Genomic DNA, 19,164 nt, shown 5'->3' with positions numbered 1-19,164 from the left:
ATACTTTTTTTTCCATGATAAAGGGAGTTCATAAATTTAAGATCACACCTTCAGGCATGTGGACATACACACACTTCCCTCTTTCCGAGTGAAGATCTTAGAGCCCTTCCTATAAATGCTGTCAGAGTTGGCCTTGGCAGCCAGCTTAGATACTCCAGCACTGGACAGGTGCTCACTCAGCCCCAGCCCTGGAGTCCATGCCTGCAAGGGTGCCGCACCCTAGCTCTCGAGTGTTGCTTATGTTTCTTCAAGACATGCAAAAGATGAATATGTTTATATTTGGTTTTCCAGAGTCCATACAAGAAGCGAAGTAAAGTAACCATATGCCTTAACCTGAAATCTCATGGAGCTGTATCAGGTGTAGAAGTCATGCTCTTGGCCATCTGTAGATTCTTCCATAGAGGCTGTGCATGGTAGTGGATAAAAGCGGACCTCAGGAGTGAGACTCAGTTTCCTTATCTTCACAACTGGGATACTAATAATACCATATCTGATTTATAGGACTATGAGGACTATGTGATTTCTTACGTGCAGTTTCATTAGAACACTCATGACCCTTAGCAAGTGGCTCCACCAGAGATAACTGTGACGTTCCAGTGGAGGCTCTTATGTCTAATGTGCTTCCTTTGACTTCTTGGTCTTTCTTCTTTTTCCTATGTATATTCCTGAAATTAGGGCTCTGGGGACATTTACTAAAAATGTTAAAAAATAGATAAGAACAAAAAAGATACCACTCGATTTCTTACAGTCTTTCCGCTGTCGGGTTTTATGACCATGTGCTCTTACCTATACATTACTTTCCTTCATTTTTTATTTTTTTAACTTTTATTTTAGGCTTGGGGGTACAGGTGAAGGTTTTTTACATAGGTAAACACGTGTCACCAGGGATGTTGTACCGATTATTTCATCATCCAGGTATTAAGTGCAGTACCCAATAGTTATCTTTTCTGCAGCGGGGCATGGTGGCTCACACCTGTAGTCACAACACTTTAGGAGGCTGAGGCGGGCAGATCACTTGAGGTCAGGAGTTCAAGACTAGCCTGGATGACATGGGTGGCAGGGGCATGGTGATCCTCAGGTGGAGTGCTCGGGTAAAGGGTGGTAGCAGCTGCACTGAGGCCCTGCCACTGGAGAGGGTGGGATCATCCTCAGTGGTCACAGCCTGGGCCAGAAGGTAGGGAAAGCACATCTCTCTCAGGCTTCAGTTCCAGTAGGGCTTGTTCCCCACTCCAGCAGTAGTAGCCTGTTCGTAGTTTATGCCCCTTCCTGGCTGTAGGAGCTCCCACCCAGCTGGCGACTAAGACCAAGCAGCATCCCACACCCTGCTTGCATCCCAGTCTCTGTCCCAGTGGCACTCACTTCTTGGCACCAACAGCTGCTGCCCACACCTTGCTTCTTTTTAGCTCTGGTTGTGGGACAACTTCCAGCTTGCTCCCCAGTCCCAGCAGCAACAGAGTCTCTGTAATGCCTCAGCCTTGGCATTGCTGGGCCACAGGATAGTATGTAGTCTGCCAAAGGCTAGGTCTGAAAATGGCACCTTGCCATAGCTGCTTAGGCTCAGAAAGGGTGTGGGACCCAATGTGAGCTCCCTCCCTGGGGCGGTTCCATCCCATGATCTCCTCGCGCCTCCCTGTGTGAGTTTCAGGAGTTGGGAGGGTTGAGGGGCTCTCTTGTGGCAGGATTGTAGGATTCCATGGTGGGGATGTGGGCCTCTGGAAGTCACTCATCCTTCCTTTCTGTGCCTTGGGAAGTTACTCCTGCTCCCAGTTCATCCCCTCCAGACAGGCTGTCTCCCTCCCTTCTTACCTGCTTTCTGGTATTTCTTGTTACTTCTCTGTTGAATTCTGACATTCTCTCTTGGATGGTGTATTCAAAGTATGACGGTCTATACACACTAAGTGGAAGAGGCAGGGATGAAATGCTTCTAATCAGCCATCTTGAAGCCTCTCCTCAGCTTTTCTTTTTTAGAACAGTTATATATTTGCATAAAGTTGAGAAGATTAGAAAGTTCCATGCACCTTGCACCCAGTGTCGCCATTACTAATATCTCACGTGAGTGCACAGTTTTTTACAAGTAGTAAACCATAACTGAGACATTACTAACTGAGGTCAATACTTTATTCAGAATTCCTTGATTTTTGCCTAATGTCCTTTTTCTGTTCCAGGATCTCATCCACAATGCCGTATTTCAGCTAGTGGTTGTGTCTCCTCAGGATCTTCTTGGTTGTAATGGTCCAGTCTCCCTTTTTATACCAACTGTTTTGTTTGGTTATTTATTTACTGACTTATTTATTTTTTGAGATGAAGTCTAGCTCTGTCGCCCAGGCGGGAGTGCAGTGGCACAATCTTGGCTCACTGCAGCCTCTGCTTCCTGGGTTAAGCAATTCTCTTGCCTCAGCCTCCCGAGTAGCTGGGATTACAGGTGTGCGGCGCCAGGCCTGGCTAATTTTTGCATTTTTGGTAGAGACAGGGTTTCACCATGTTGACAGGCTGGTCTTGAACTCCTGGCCTCAAGTGATCCTCTCGCCTTGGCCCCCCAAAGTGCTGGGATTACAGGCGTGAACCATGGTGCCCGGCCCCAACTGTTTTAGATTATTCACTATTGTGATTATGAAATGAATTCATGGCTAATGTATATACACATAGTTGAAAAATCAATATAATGATCTGCATGATAATAGAGGAGGAATAAAAGTAAAGCAATACATAATTAATATTTAAATGCTCACTCAGAGCTACACCAGAGGTCATAAATAAGTAGTCAGATATTTGTACCAATTTATAATTTAAGAACAGAGAGACAGGCACTCTGGAATTTTTTTACACTTTTTCTTTATATTACTGTTATTTTGAAACGGGAGCTGAAGAAGTATACACATATGGAATTACTGGGCCTGTGGGCATCATATATGTGTTGATTGCTGAAACAGATACCATGAATGGAACTGGCTTCTGTGTCCTGATTTTCCAAAGTGGTAAACAGAGAACCATCCCTTCCTGGACTTATACAGTAGTTGCATTTCCAGAAAGTCCTGTGTGTATTCACAAGATGCAAAAACATTTTGCGTTTATATGTAGAACAAAGTTAAAGTTCCAATGTAATGAGATGCACATTTTAACGGAAGCAAAGGTCAGGTCTGACATATGAAAGCCATGTGGGAAACAGACAGTCTCCTGCATCTGGGGCCACCCCCAACTAAATGTCAGGGGCCCCCTCCTCCCATCATTGTGACCAATGAAAGTACCTGCAAATTTCCAAAATGCCCCCTAGGGGGCAGTACCCCTGTGGATTATGGTGGTGGTCAGAGGTGGACAAGGCAGATGGGCCTGCGTTTGTTCATCTGTGAAATGAGGACAGTAGTAGCTGAATGAGGGAGACAATGCATGTAAAACACTTAGCTAGGTGCCTGGCACCATGGCATGTCCTCCAAAAATGTAAGCTAGTGTTATCTTCCAGTTAATCAGCAGCGATTGTTTGAGGGGACACTGTGTCCCTGACACCCAGGCAGGTGTGTGTGAGGAAGGAATGCACATCAGGAAAGCACCACTATCCCTGCTCCACACGTGAAATAAATGGTGAATTATTAATCAGTTACAGTTTAGAAAAAGGAGCACCCAGAGGGGAGCTGGAGTCAGAGAAATCTTTCTGGAAAAGACAATAGTGGCTTGTTTAATCAGGGCAGCTGGAACATGATGGGAAATATATTTATTCCATGAATAACAAACGACTCCTAGATCCTTGCTTCTCAAAGTGTGGTCTTCAGACCTGTAGCATCAGCAGCATCGGGAGGTTTTTTAGAAACAGAATCTCAGCCTGGTGGAAAACAAAAAAAAGAAAAGAAACTTTTAATCTGAGGAATGCAAGCCCCTTTATATTATCGGCCCCAGAGACTTACTGGAATGAAACAGCAGCAAGTGACAACCTTGAGTGAAATAATGATTGCTGGAAGCCACTGACTATGTGGGTTCTAGACTAATTTATGCCAAGTAGCCATAAAATGACCATACACTGGACACCATAACTCCTACCCGACAGTTCAACAATCTATAGCCAATCACTAACCCAAGTTATCTCTGCAAACCAATGAGGATGCCTGTCACACAACTTTATATCAGCCCTCTCTTTGCTCCCTTTGCCTTTAAAAACCTGCTTATAACAGAGGCTAATGGAGCACTCCTCAAGGCAACTTAGAAATGTCCTGGGTAGCTGTCCTCATTTGGGCTCAAGCAAATTCTTTCAATTATATTTTGTGCCTCAGCCTCTTCCTTTTAGGTTGACAGCGTCTATCCCAGACCAACTAAATTAGAATTAGCATTTTAAGAATTACGGGTGTTCATTGGCACACTCACCTTTGAGATGTGCTGGACTTACAGAACCAACTGAGGAACCAGAGGAAAGAATAATGACACCAGCTCTTCTGGTGAGAATCTGCTGCAGACTGTGTGTGTGTGTGTGTGTGTGTGTGTGTGTGTGTGTGAAGGGCACAGAGCTAGATGGTCCATATTGTGGAGAGTAATCACAAAGGGTGGTTGCAGAATAATTGACATCAGAATGTGTGTTAGAGGCCGGGGGGGCGAGAGGGGTTTAAAGGAAGGTTCCCAGCCAGACCCCAGATCTATTGAAACAGAATCTCAGAGAGTCAGGGAGGAATAATTTTTTTTAAGCCCCCAAATGACTCTTAGAATGGGGAAGGGCCCTACAAAATACCCATGCCAAGGTCTCAGCCCAGAACGATTACATTAAATATGATATCAGAATCTCTAGCAGTCAAAGCTTGGGTATTTTTGTTCTTAGACTCCCCAACCAGTTGAGAGCCATGGATAGGGGGATTAAATGGGACAGACTGGAGGGAAAAAGTGGAGGAGATGACTCTGCAAATATATCTGAAGGATGTTCTATCTTAGAGGATATATCGAACCAGGATTAATGGGTAGAGATTTTCATTGTCTGTATCCAAGTAATCATAGCATTTTTCTTTTTCTTTGCAATAGGAAGGGATCTTTGAAATGACCTAGTTCAACTCTTTCAGTTTGTAGTTGAAGAAATTAGTGGTCAACAAGGTAAAGTGAGTTGGTCAAGGTCAACTCAGATCTTCTCATTCCAATCCAGCAACAACAATAATAACAGCAGCAACAAAATAAAATAAGACCCCTCTCCCCATTTCTGGTGATATTTCCAGTGCACCACAAAGGCATTGAAATCCTACTCTCATTTCAATCACAAGCAAAGCAGACATGAAAAAGGAAAAGGGTGACTCTTCAAGAAATGAGGGGGACTCCTTTAAATGAGGAATTGACATTTTGGAGTACCCAGATTAAATTCAGAGACTGAATCAATCTAAAGTCGAAAGCCAGACTCTAGAGCTTGGATGTTGACACCATTGAAACGGTAGGGGCAGAAAAGGTGTGATACCTTTCCTCCCCATCATAAGGGGCACCGCTAACATGCTTAGAACAAAAGATAGGTTAATAAGAGAAAAGCGTAACAAATTTATTGAATCAAAGTTTTATGTGATACAGGAGCCTTCAGAAATGAAGATAGAAAGACTCAGGGAAAACTGCCTGTTTTTATGCTTAGATTCAGTGAAGAATGGACAGCCCTATAGAAATGTGATTGGACAAAGGGTGTGATCTAATGGTAATAGACTGACGGGTGAACCCAGCGAGGCCTGTTCAGATTCTTCTTGGCCTGTCTGTGCAGCATGTATAGAGCAGGACCTCTTCTGGAATGAGGATCTGCTATCTACTATCAGACAAAGTAGGTCTGAGTAGTTCTTCATGGCCAGCTCCTACACAGAAAGGCAGGGGACCAGGGCGGTTGGAGTACTATTTCTAGGTTGTATGACCACCGTGGGGAAGAGGAATTCTGGTTTCTATGAATTGCTTAGTGGGGAGAAAGTCGGGCGGGAGACAGAGACTTTGTTTCCAAGGTGGCTTCAGAGGCCTGTTTAGTTTTATGGTTCAAACTTAGCATACCAAAGTGCCATACGTTGGAGTATACTTTTCTGAGCCCCAACAAATCCAAGCTGAATTTATTAAACAGCAGGTCCTCTTTTGCTCCTCTGTGGGCATCAGGAGAGCTGGCGTGTGCCCTGCTGTGGACTCTCACTGGTGAGACCAGCCCCACCGCACAAAATGAATTGAGAGCTGCAGGGGTCACAGGTGGGGAGACTTCTTCTAGGAGGGAGGCTTCCATGGATTTCCGAAGACCACACAAGACTTACGATGAGCAGAGGGGAGCGAACTGTATGGGACAAATGCCCAGGAAGACTCAAAATGGGGAAGCCTCGGAGTTCAAGCATCTTCTAGAGCGCCCGCTGTCCTAAAGATACCCCATCCTTGGGTAAATGGGCGCTCCAGGTAGAAACTGGGAGGAGTGTTAAAGCTCCTAGAAGGACGGAGAGCGACGGGCTTGGGGACAGATGAACCCTTTTTCCCTGGATGAGTAGTGAGAATGGCGGCCCAGGCGAAGACCCTGTACAGCCTCTGAAGCCTGTGCAGCTCCAGAAGAGAAAGATGCCAAATTAGGGGCGCTGTCTGCAACCCATGCGCGGCCGCGGGCTTCGCGGACAGCAGAGGAATCCAGTGAGAGGGGTCTCCTCTGGGCACCATCCCGCGGCGCAGATGGGGCGGGTCCCCGCTACGCCCTAGCCAAGCTCTGCCGGGGCCCGCTGTGGGTCCCCACGCTGGGTGCCTCCCTCTCGTCCGCCTCGGTGCGCCAGCTCCCGCGCCCGGGCCTCGGGGCGGGTCCCTGCCGCCCGCACCTGCCCCCAGGGGCGGAGCGCGGCGGCGACAACGCGGCCCCAGCCTCCGCCACCGGCCGCGGAGCCGCGCGGCTCTCCGCTCGTCCCCGCCCCCGCCCGTGCACCTCCACTCCGCGGCGCCAGCCAGCCCTCCCTCGCTGTCCACGCGGCCGGTCCGTGCGCTCCTGCGCCCGCCGGAGCCGCGGCGCCTCGCACTTCTGACTCGAGTCCCCGCCGCGCTCGTCGTCGCCGCCGCCGGGATCCGCAGCCCCGCGCCATGCAGCCGGCCGCGGGCATCCAGCGCCGCAGCTCCCAGGGGCCCGCCGTCCCGCCGCCGCCCCGGGGCCACGCGCCCCCGGCGGCCGCCCCCGGCCCGGCCCCGCTGAGCTCCCCGGCGCGCGAGCAGCCCCAGCTGGAGGAGGAGCGGCAGGTGCGGATCAGCGAGAGCGGCCAGTTCAGCGACGGGCTGGAAGACCGAGGTGAGCGCGCGCCGCCCGGCCCGGCCGGCGACGGGGGCGGCTGCTCGGGGCCAGCCTCTCCCCACTCGCGGGCTGCGCTGGGCCGGGCGCGGGGCTCGGAGCGCGCGGGGGCACGGAGCCCCGACTTCCCGGCTAGAGCGCCGCGAGCCGAGAGCGGCAGCCCCACCTTCTGCGGCCGGCACCGCCTCGGCTGCGGTTCTTTCCCTCGAAGCCCAGACGCCGGCTGCCTTCAGGCCGACCCCGTCTGTACTCGCGCCCTGCTCTCCGCCAGCTCCAGGCCCTCCGGCGCCCACGGGAAAAGTTTGCGGGAGGCATTTTTTTTTGCGTTCGGAACCGAGCGCTCCTGGGCCACTGCGGGCCCTACTCAGCTCGGAGGGACCCGGGCTCGTTGCATCCTCCTTTCCGTAGTCCCCTGCGGCCCCGCGGGCTGCCTGGGAGAACTTCCCTGCGGGAAGTCCCTTGCGGGTGTAGCCGCGAGATGTCTCTCGGCGACCGCCCGGCTGCCCGCCCCTGCGAACGGCGCAAGGAGGGGAGTGAGCCGAGACTTGGGCGGCCTCTGGTCTCGGGCGGTCCCCGACTCTCACTGCGGACCCGGGTCACGGTGGGTCCCTGTCCCGTCGTCTGATGATGGGGCAGAGGAATGGGACATTTGGATTTGGGCCACTAACCTCATCTGGATAGATGCCACTGAAACCTGATGGTTCCGGAGGGCGCGTCTGCAGACCCTTCAGAGCCCCCCTCCACTGACACTGGCCTGGAGGTCCGCACACGTGCCTCTGCTGGGAGACCACACTCTGCCTCCCACCGACTGCCGATGCCCCCTTGAGTCGCCAGCGTAGGACGGGAGAGACTCCCTGCTCATTCCCGCGTCTCTCTCCTCCATCCCTTCCGCGTTTCCTTTGGGCTTGGATTCTTTGCAGAGGGAGCCCTGTTCTTGGCCGCGTCGGCACCTTTTCTGCTTCTTGCTGAATCTGAATCCAAATTGTCCCCCTCAGAACGAATCTGTGGTTCTGCTAAAACCGCTTAGTGGCCAAAGCGGGATTCTTGCAGCCAGGCCCTTCAGGGGAAGCCGGCTCTTTGCACCTCCACCCCCTTTTCTTGGAAGCCTTATTTTGTTGGCTGTGGCGGGTTTATATATTTTAGACTTAGCAGGTTTTTGTCCTATTCTTAGTATCTCCTGTACATTTTTATTCCGGTTTAGTGTTCGGATGCACGATCTCTTTCTCCTTAGAAATTCTAAACTGTAGCATGTGAAATAAAATGACATGGAAACGGCAGTTCCCAGAGAATCCGCCTAGATGCTCAGCGAGAACTGGAGCTGCTCCAGTGGCAACGAATTCTGCACCTCTGTTGCAGTTTCTCCCCCTGTTCTCACAGAACTAGATTCCATTTAAGAGGTGAGGACAGGGGACATCACGAGCACGGAGCAAAACCCAAAACCTCTCACTTTTATTATAGGGTGTGTTCATTACCTTTGCCCCTCTCCAGCTAATACTGTAGGATTTAAAAATTCCATATTGAAGAAAGACAGAAGCCTGGGTTGAGCTTATTTTTGTAGCATTGCAGGTCATCTGTAAGAGCTGGCCTGTTTCTCCCTACCCCACAAAATAATAGGAGGGAAAACAGTGCTAGGGTGAGTTCATATTTAGCATCATTTTGTAGTTCATGTTCAAGTGTGAAAAGCCCTTCTGAATTCATTCTTAAGGTTATTTTTCTCTGGTCAACGGAATTTCATTTTCCATTATGTGATAGCATGAAAGCATTGACTGTTTGTAAACTGTCACTGTTTGAGAGCGTGGCATATCACACACAGCCTCTCTGTTAGGATGAACCCTATTCCCCAAAGAACCCGGTGCTGTGTGGCATTGAGAGCTGAACGTCAATGTGACATTCTTTTGTTTGACCTCTTCCTGATGGCAACCAGTATGCGGTGAATAAGTGATTTTTGTTAAGTAAACCAGAACGTTACCTGGGGAGGTTTATTGTGGGATTTTGTGTTTGTTTTTTGTGTTATTTTTTTTTCTTATGGGGCTGCATTTTTCCAATATTGATTTTTATATCCTTTGGGAATGGGTTGAGTGCAGCTACCTCTTTCCTGCTGGTGAGAGGAACTGGGGAGGTGGAAGCCTCAGCACTTGCCTGCTGTGTGTCTCTGCATCCTGCCTGGCTTGCTTTCTTTCAGGCCTAAATACCTATAGGCTGTCTGTAGAGGGGTTGAGGGGTACCTCGGATCTGCACCTGTATTTGGCATTCTCTTTTGTCCTAACTCCCTTTGGAGCTATCAGGATGTGGTTCCAGACCACGGCTAACTCTCTGCAAAGGTTTGCTTTAAAATCTAGTGTTTTGAGACTTTGGAGGCATTCACCCCTTACAAGCAATGTAGGCTGGTTCTCAGAAACCTAGCTAGCTCGGAACGCCAGTAACTGCAGTGCCATCTGGTTGAGCTTAAAGTTCAGGGAGCAAGAGCTCTGTGGCCTAAGACCTTTAGGGACTAAACACAAAAATTAGGCCAGGTTTATCTTAATCATTCTTCCCATCCCCCTTGAATACCTATTCTTCTCCCCACAAGTATTTTCTCATCATTCTGTCCATAACCTTAGGGCCCAGCTTAGCCTTAGATAATTATATGTGTGAGCATTTCCCACTACTTCCCCATCTAACAAAAATTTCCCTTTCTTCAGAGAGTTCAAGCTTGACAAACTTAGGAGAAAGGAATTGGAACTAATGCATACTAGTGTAGAAATAACTGATGGCGTCAGCCTCTCCAAATGTATTTGTACCTTTCCCCTCTCCAAAATAAATAAAGGATCAGTCCCTCATTAGTACTATGCTTAGTATTCCCAGGCCAAAATTGCAAATATGTGAAATTTGAGTGAGTTTAGAAATTCAAATATGGGGGCCAACTATGGGTAGGGATGATCCAGCCCTGCCTGCAAATCTGAGGCCTGTCGTAGCTTCTCTAGGCTGTCCTGTCTCTTCAGGCTGCCTTTCTTCCAGCTTTAAAGCACAGCTTCCTGAAAACATTAGGAATTCTCGCTACATCTTTGTGACTTGTGAGTGTGCCTGCATCCAACATGTGTGGAGGTACCTGTGTATGAAACGTTCACTAGGAACTGAGTCTTTATACGTCATCATACTCCACTTCCCCTTGAGGAGTACAGTTTTCCATTCTTAGGATTGCCTATATTTTGAGAAAGGAAAGTCAGCAGAAAATAAGAAAAGGTTGAATAGAAATGGGAAAGTCCTTCCATTTTTGGACAGTCTTCTCATTGTACTTATTCCATTTTATTTTTTAATTTTAAAAATCTCACGGAGGAGGCACACACAGGCTCAGATCTGGGGAAGAAGTACTGGTCGTAATGCTGAGAAGTCCCAAATGCCACCTTAGTGGGACAGTCCAGCTGTCCTGGGCTGTCATCTGAAACTCCTGCAGGGGGGTGCTGTTTCACTGGTGGGTGAAGCATGTAGATTGGTCTGCATGCGTGGTCAGGACCAGTTATATTATTGAAACTAGCTGACTTTGGATGGAAAAATAAATGTTATGTGGCTGAAGAGAAAATGGGCATGATTGTCATTCCTCTTAGCACATGAAATCTGCTTCTCAAAGGAACCTTGTTTTTACCTCAGTGGATGACAATCTGGAGATTGTTGCTGTCAAATTACCTAGCAAACAAACTGCTTATTTGAGTCAGTACCTAAATGTTATAACTTCACTTATCCTGAAAATCAGTTGGCCACGATGAAAGGAATATTTTTATATCATTTGGGAAAAGGGACATAAATTATTAAGGGTGCATGGAATCTGCTCGTTCTAGGATAGGGCTATAACTGGTGATTGTACAGTTGAAAACTGAAATAGGGTGGTTTTTGGCAGCCAAGGAAGATATAGACAAAGGGGCCTGCTATATTTTTATTTAAATTACTTGTACCTGGGCAGAATTTGACAAGAGAGAAGGTATGTATCTTTTCCATCCAAGTCCACTTACGAAGGAAGGTTTGGGGAGATTTCCAGAGGGAGGATGGTGATGGCGTTTATGCCTCACATTTGCATTTCATCTACCTTTGATTCTATGTAAGCCTGTAGGTTTCAATTATTTAAAAATCTCTAGGCTGTGAGCTGGGCTCACTCACCAACCTTCTTGACATTCTGGCTTGTTTCGCTCAGGACTTGTTCAGCGATGCTTGAGTCTGGGTTATAAATGGAACGGAAAAGCTTTAGCAGGGTCCTGGTTTTAACTTTTGGTCAGGATGCAGTTTTTGGCAACCAGAGGCTTACTGTGGTACCCAGTTGGATGAATGAGATGGTGTCTTCTACGTGATGCGTAGGTGTGGTATGTCTCACACTGTGTGATATTTTACAAATTGGCACCTGAGCTTTCATTACCAATTTGTTCATTCTTTGGAGCTGCTCTGATGAGGCTGCTCAACCTCTGAAAGTTGTGTTGTGGGTTGTTTCATCAGAGATGGTGTAATAAGCTCCTGTTTATGTAAATGCATGGCCAGAAAATCTGGTGCTCTGTGCAACTAAGAGATGCTGTATATGATCTATAGTCAAAGGAGAAGGATAAACATATAAATCAAGATCATTCTGAAGACATTTTAGTCTTTGACCCCAGGCAGTTGTGGACATTGCCTGGGAATTGTCATGAATTTCTGTTGTCGAGGACTCTCCATGTTGAAAGCGTAGGAGATAAAAATAAAACTTGTCTTATACATGGCCTACCTCGGAAGCTACCTCTAGTTTTAGTAGGTTTGCCCCACTTTAATATTCTGAGAATTTTTTGACATGTGCTTGCTAAAAAGGATGTGTATACTATAGAACAGAAAAAGGAGGGAAGGAGACTTGGCTTATAATTTGGGCCTGGAGGCTCTTGCTGGATGTGGTTAAAGAGAAATGGTTCTTCTCCTGCTGATTGTTGGGGGAGCAGTGAGGTCATTTGTAGACTGACTCTTTGCTTTGGGCAAAACCCAATCCACCAGTTGGGACTGTGCTGGTGAATCAATGCAAATCAGTGCTCACAGCTGAGGAGCCTGAAGACCCGCTGAATGTGGGTGGTTTGTGCTGTTTTCCTAACAGAAAGGCCTTGTGGGCAGGAACAGCATCTACCTGAGGCCAAGCAACTTAACACAGGGCCAAAGGAGTGGCCTGGTGTGATATGTCAAGGAGTGGTGGGGTCTGTGGAGATCTTCGAAAGAGGACAGCTGCTCTTACCCTGCAGAAATACGCGGCCCATATTGTCAGAGCCTGTGATTTTTCAAGGGGTGCCAGAAAGCTTGATTTTCATGTGAAATCTTCTAATTGTTAAAACACAGTGTGGGCCAAACAAAACACATCTTGGCCCACGGGCTGTTAGTTTGCAATCCTTGGGTAAGAAATTGCAGCTCTTGCTGTGGGTTTCTTAGTAAGGAAATGTCTAACTTCCCTTTCTCCTTGTTTTTGTCAGGCTTACTAGAAAGCAGCACCCGCCTGAAACCTCACGAAGCCCAGAACTACAGGAAGAAGGCATTGTGGGTGTCCTGGTTCTCCATCATTGTCACCCTGGCCCTCGCGGTGGCTGCCTTTAGTGAGTATCAGGGGTCTCGTCGGCCAATATGTGCTGCTGTTGCCTGTTTTATTCTCTAATTCCTGTGGGATGTGCTTTTGCTTTTAGTTGACTATTATTGATGAGGAAATTTTTTTAGATGGGTGGATAGTCAGAGGACTTATAAAGTAGTAAAATAGCTTCTCTCCTCTGCAGAGGAAAGACTGGTAAGAAGATGAGGTGGAGAGTGACTGGGAGCCTTGGCTCTCATCAGTATGCGGGCTTGCGGAAGTAGATGCTGGCTGCTAGCTGAATAGTGAAAATACTCTCGCTGGATGCCTTCAGCTTGGGCTGACACGTGACACATATATATCCTTAAGATTCTTATTTTGAGCCTAATGCAAGAAGATGGGTACAATATTGCAGTGAGCCCTCTCCTTTTCCCTGATCGTATCTGTGAAAGGCTTGGAGGAAAATCCTATGCACATTTTAGTGAAAGGGTAATGGGAGGGTCTTCTCTCAAGTTTTCGGTGGCCATGGAAACAAAACCATGTATTGCAATTAAGAAAAACTAAGGAAGTGGAAGTGTTTCTGCCAGATAATCCTGTTTGGGGGTTAGGAAGGCCGATGGCATGTGTTTTCTCGACTAACATTTTGCAGCCTATGGAAATGTACATGTGCTATTTATTCTTATGAATTGTGCAGTGACTCACAAGCCTAAGCAGTGTCAGTTACAGCTCAACCTTGGTAGAAACCCGAGTGGTGTGTGTGTGTGTGTGTGTGTGTGTGTGTGTGTGTGTGTTTTGATGCTAGGGAAAAGACTGCATTTTGTGACGAATTTCTTACCTAACAGAAAGATCTATTTTCTCAGTGATAGGCATCACACAAGGTGTCTCCTGTGACAACCCTCAGATTAGGAGAAGAAAGCCCGTGTCTGCTAGAAGACAAGCTATGTGTGCGTGTTACTTAAAATTCTATTCTGCAAGGTTAGATCTGCTGCTGGAAGTTGGGGTTGGCTCCCAAGAGGGAGTATTACAATTTGACCAAATGCTCCCTGCAAAACTAGGCATATATTACTTGAAGCAATTTATATTGGAAAGACTGTACCATATCTTGGCTCTAAAACAGCCAAACATTTAGAAGTGGAGGGCAATGCATTCCCGAGTATCAACATTTTTTACCAGTGAGCCAGAAATCTAATGAAGGGGAATTCTGATTCCTGAAAATAGCTACTCCTTCCCCTTGCCCCCACTTTTTAAAAGCTGAAACAAGAATAACAAGCTGGATTGATGTCCCTAAGGGATAATTTGGTTGCGGTGGCTGGTGGAGGACTTTGGATCAGACACCATAATTTGCATATGTAAAGAAAAAGGAAAGGAATGAAGGGAGGCGATTTACAAACAGAATAATAGTAACTCAGACGTGTCCATGTGCCTGATAAAGCTGTTTTGATTTATCACGTGGGTGTTTGAATGAAGACTGAATGTGAAGAAATATTGGGCAAGTCTTTCTTCTAGGAGAGTGATATTACATTTGCTGTACTTAAGTCTCATCATAGACAAAAATTATGAGGAAATTTTGATTTCACATGTTACACCTGATCAGTTGGGTTATCTTAAAACCGTTGTTCATTTCCTTTAATAAAGAAAGACAGTTGCATAGTGCATACAGAACTAGAAGGTTGCTTTGTGGAAAGGGCTTCTCTTTCTTTTTCTTTTAAAAATGATTTTACACCTTCTTTGCAGCAAGTATTTAATTTAAATCCTCTAACTTCTAGCCAATAAAATGTTGGTATTGGCATATAATATCATGATTTGTGTTAGCTATAGTACATTCAATTTGTTCTCACGTTACTTACAGTTTGTTCTGGTTTAGTCAAACCAAAAAATGTAGAAGGTGAATTGTATTTTCCTCCACTTTAACTATAGAGTAGCTTTAGTGTTGTGTGTGTGTTTGTGTTTCATTTTTAAACCCTTGATGTGGTCTCTGATTGTGTTGTTAGGGTTGTTGATTTTACTATTTAGTTTCCTAAATGTATTTCTAATATGCAGTATTTAAAATCTCTTCCAAAGCATCATTTATATGGTGCCAGACTTTTGTGAAATTCTTTTCCTAGTTTTGAATGGAAATAAATAGAGATTAAGCAATATAAACTGACTTTCGAAGTTATGTTTAAATTAGTGTCTTAAGAAAAAGGGAACATTTCAAAAATGGCAATAAAGATTTTTGTAAAGTGTCACAAAAACTTCCAGTCGTACTCTTCAAGGAAGGAGGTAGTTAACAGAGATGGATGAAACGCAGTGCTCTGACTTCCTGCACCTCTCTCCAAACCAGTGAAATGGCTGAATTGAATCAATTGGTATTTTTAAGAGGATTGCTGTAGCATTACTGTATATGATGCTTTGGTGTGGCGGAGAAGTTCTGGAGTGTGTGCATGTGTGCATGTGTGTTCTGTGTGTGTACGTGTGTTGGCGGGAGTGTTAATCATGATGAAGAGAAAGCGACTGTGTTTATGGATGTGCCTTCTTGCTACTGTTGGATGGTGAAAAATTTGGGGCAGGAAGATCATCCATCCTTGCATGGAATCAGAACTCAAGACAAATAAATGAACTAAGAGGTTTTTTAAAACTTTTTTTTTTTTTTTTAGTTAGGTGGAAGGACAATATTTCTTGGAAAATGATAAATTCTACCTGAAGATTTACATACAAGGCCGACATCTCATATATTTTATAAACAATTACAATTTTGGGGGGTAATAGGGTCATCCTATGGCCATTCTCTTGCTAAGGGAGTTGTCTTGGAGTCACATCTCCTGGGGTCAGCTGGAGTTCCTGTCTTCACCTCCTTAGCTGCCATTTTCTATTTATTTAATCATGGTTACTGATTTTTAGCTGAGTATCTTCTGAAGAAATGCTGTGGGCTCTTTGGAGTTTGGAAATGAGGAGGGTAGATACAAGTTGGGGGGCACACCTCTTTTTCTCGGTCAACTGGAAAGATTCGTATTTTTACCTGACATGTACATTGTAGGTTGTGAACCTGAAAGTCTCTGAGACAGGTTTCAATCAGTTAAGAAAGTTTATTTTGCCTAGGTTAAGGACGCGCTTGTGACACAGTCTCAGGAGGTCTGAAAACATGTGTCTGAGGTGGTTGGGGTGCAGCTTGCTTTTATACTCTTTAGGGAGACATGATATATCAATGAATATTTGTAAGATGTATACTGATTTGATCTGGAAAGTTGGGACAACTGGAAGTGGATGACTTCCAGGTTATAGGTAGATTAAAAAATGTTCTGTTTGGCAATTGGTTGAAAGACTTGAGTTATTATCTAAACACCTGGAATCAATAAAAATGAATCTCTGGATTCTGATAAGGGATTATGGAGACCAAAGTTTTATCATGCAGAGGAAGCCTCCAGATAGCAGACTTCAGAGAGAACAGACTGTAAATGTTTCTTATCAGACTTAATATCTGCATTGATGCTAATGCTGGTCAGCTTTTCCTGAATTCCAGAAGGGAGGCTGGTACAGTGAGTGTCCTCTGAGTCCCCTTTCCCATCACGGCTGGAAACAGGTTTTCAGGTTAACTTTGGAGTACCCTTGGCTGAGAAGAGAGGTCCATTCAGATGGTTAGGGAGCCTTAAAATTTTATTTGTGGTTTACAAGTTAAAGATTGTTACCCTTCATCTCCTATATGCTTTCAGGTAATCAATATACCATGTCTTCTCAAGTTAGTAGTTTCTAAAAGATCTGATGATAAAACTAGCTTACGTCAGTATTACTGAGTTATTTGTTATAAATCACATATGTAATTATGGTTGGCATTCACATGTCTAGGATAGTTTGAAAAATTAGGTGGACTTTCAAAGTTTGTGCCTTAAGTATGCTTTGAGAGGGACATGAACTATTTTTTAATGTGAACTATTTTTTAATGTGAACTATTTTTGATGATACTTGGTACTATAGTGATTTTGGATCTGTTCAAATGCTGATATAAAACCAGATGGTAATACATCTTGACTATTTCAGAGAGAGCTCTAGTTTGGTTTTAAAATTCATTCTGTTTATAATCGGTAGGCAGCATGGAAAATGACAATCCTGTTATGAACAAATGTGAAAAAAAGTCTGTTCTAATAATGAAGCTAGAAAGAGAACAGAAGTTCTGTTTCAAAACTCAGGGTTTTGACATCATTGATATATTTGTCACAGTGATTTAGGAAAATGCATTGTGACTCTGTTTATCAGGTTTGAGTGCAAGTTAATTTTTAGGCACTCAATGCATGTTCTGTGGGAAACGAAGGCATATTTGAAACATTCTCAGGGGAAAACCTTTCCTAAGATACACAGCTCCATTAAAGAAGTACTTCAAACCCTGATCTTCTCAGAAAAAGCTCACTCAAAAACTAGGTGCAGCTGACCGGGAGTGGTGGCTCATACCTGTAATCCCAGCACTTTGGGAGGCCGGGGTGGGCAGATCATGAGGTCAGGAGTTTGAGACCAGCCTAGCCAATATGGTGAAACCCTGTCTCTACTAAAAAGAAAATACAAAAATTAGCCTGGTGTGGTGGTGTGTGCCTGTAGTCCCAGCTACTCGGGAGGCTGAGGCAGGAGAATCGCTTGAACCCAGGAGACGGAGGTTGCAGTGAGCAAGGATCATGCCACTGCACTCCAGCCTGGGCGACAGAGCAAGACTCTGTCTCAAAGTAAATAAATAAATAAATAAATAAACAAATAAATAAGGTGCAGCTGTAGATTTAAGAACTAGAAAAACACCTTGGAAAGGAGTGATTTTCTTTTTAGATGTGGATATTTTAAAATAATTTATTTCATTTTAATGTAAACTCTTAACCCTTAAAAATGGTAAGATATGTATTTTTATTCTTTCTAAATTATGAGACTAATAGTTGAGAGATAAAATGAAATTGCATGATTCTTCTGTAAACTCAGCAAAAAACGTTTGAGAACTTTCTTAGGTGTTCTCTCATCTGACAGACACACTGGGAGACGGAAAACACATAAGGCTCTTCAGGCACTTTCTGGTGTGCTGAGAGTAACACGGACGTAGTTGCAGTGGCCTTAAAGGTCTGGCCTTGGCCAGGCGCAGTGGCTCATGCCTGTAATCCCAGCACTTTGGGAAGCTGAGGCGGGTGGATCATTTGAGGTCAGGAGTTTGAGACCAGCCTGGCCACACCATGAGATCAGCCATGGTGAGATCCTGTCTCTACTAAAAATACAAAAATTTGCCAGGTGTGGTGGTGCGTGCCTGTAATCCCAGCTACTCGGGAGGCTGAAGTAGGAGAATCACCTGAACAGGGGAGGCAGCGTTGCAGTGAGCTGAGATCACGCCATTGCACTCCAGCCTGGGAGACTCTGTCTCAAAAAACAAACAAACAAACAAACAAACAAAAAAGGTCTGGTCTGCCCTGACTTTTGCCCCCCTTTTTTTCCTCAAACTTCTTCTCCTTGGGACTGGAGCCCACGTCCTTTGGGCAGCCCATCTCACGGATCTCACAGGACAGCCTCCTCACTGACAACTCCCCTCCCCAAAGAGGCCTTACCAACTGCAGGCGCCCGTTCTGCAGAGCAGTTTTATCCATGACACTGCCCGTTTCCTTCATCACAGTTCTTCCCTTTGTGCCCTCCTCCATGCACGAAGGCTGTGAAGCCCTTGTCGCTTCTGCCCGTGTCCCTAAACTCGCCTGTTTCCCCTACTCCTGAAATACTTCCGTGCCCCAAGACCTTAACCGTGCAGCCGACATTCTGTGTGTGGAATGATCCTTTGTATAGTTTGCTGGTCATGTATTTATTTTACTGAAAAAAGCAGAATGTACACAAGATAAAAATTCCTGAGACCAAAGGAGCACAGTCCAAATCTCTGTCCTGTCCTAAAGTCTCTCTCTCTCCTGCCGGCAACCTTTGTTACCAGTGTCTTAACTGCTCTTCAAGACATTTTCTATGCATGTCCAGGCCCGGGCATGCTGCCTGCATACACTTCTGGCCGCTCCTCATGTCAGATGTGGCATCTAATCCTTGCTGGACTTTTCGCAGCCCCGGGCCTCTTGACAAGCTTCCGTGTCCACCTCCTCGTATGAGGTGGAACGATTGTGGAGAATCTGCAGGAATATTTTCCTGCCAAGCGTCCGGCTGCCGCCGCTGAAGCAAGCAATGGTGCAGGGGCCGGGGGATGTGGGCAGGAAGTTTGAGAGCCACATCCTGGCGGTGTTCTGAGGGATAGTGTGCCCCCCGTGGGTGTGCTCGCGACGATAAACCCGGAGGCTGCTTCTGAGAGGTGGAGACCAGGAGGGAGGAACAGGCAGACCAGCGGTTTGGGAACCTTGCCCTGACAACTGTCCCTCCCTCTACATTCTGCCTTCATACCCTGTAGCCACGTGATCAGGGATTCTGTACCTGTCGCCCTCTGTGC

The 19,164-nt window shown here is 46.0% G+C and overlaps 1 protein-coding gene and 1 long non-coding RNA gene across 3 annotated transcripts in view; one reads left to right on the top strand and one right to left on the bottom strand.

Annotated features, from left to right (window-relative positions):
* Positions 1-3,691: 3,691 nt before the first annotated feature.
* Positions 3,692-8,195, bottom strand: LOC135966520 (uncharacterized). Its single transcript, XR_010579857.2, has 2 exons — positions 7,891-8,195; positions 3,692-3,814 (listed from the first exon to the last, which is right to left on the bottom strand). It is a non-coding gene; the product is annotated as an uncharacterized lncRNA (long non-coding RNA).
* TMEM163 (transmembrane protein 163) overlaps positions 6,956-19,164 on the top strand; it is a 260,775-nt gene continuing 248,566 nt past the window's right edge. For both annotated transcript variants that reach the window (XR_012421087.1, XM_045368199.2), the window contains exons 1-2: positions 6,956-7,222; positions 12,667-12,786. Coding sequence is in view for 1 of the 2 variants with exons in the window: in XM_045368199.2 (XP_045224134.1) it covers positions 7,021-7,222; positions 12,667-12,786 (322 nt within the window). In the remaining variant the exon portion in view is untranslated. The remainder of the gene's footprint in view (positions 7,223-12,666; positions 12,787-19,164) is intronic.

This window comes from Macaca fascicularis, chromosome 12 (genome assembly GCF_037993035.2).
Source record: "Macaca fascicularis isolate 582-1 chromosome 12, T2T-MFA8v1.1".
Taxonomy (NCBI): domain Eukaryota; kingdom Metazoa; phylum Chordata; class Mammalia; order Primates; family Cercopithecidae; genus Macaca; species Macaca fascicularis.
Note: the sequence above shows the minus strand (reverse complement) of the source record. Positions and strands in the feature narration are given on the sequence as shown.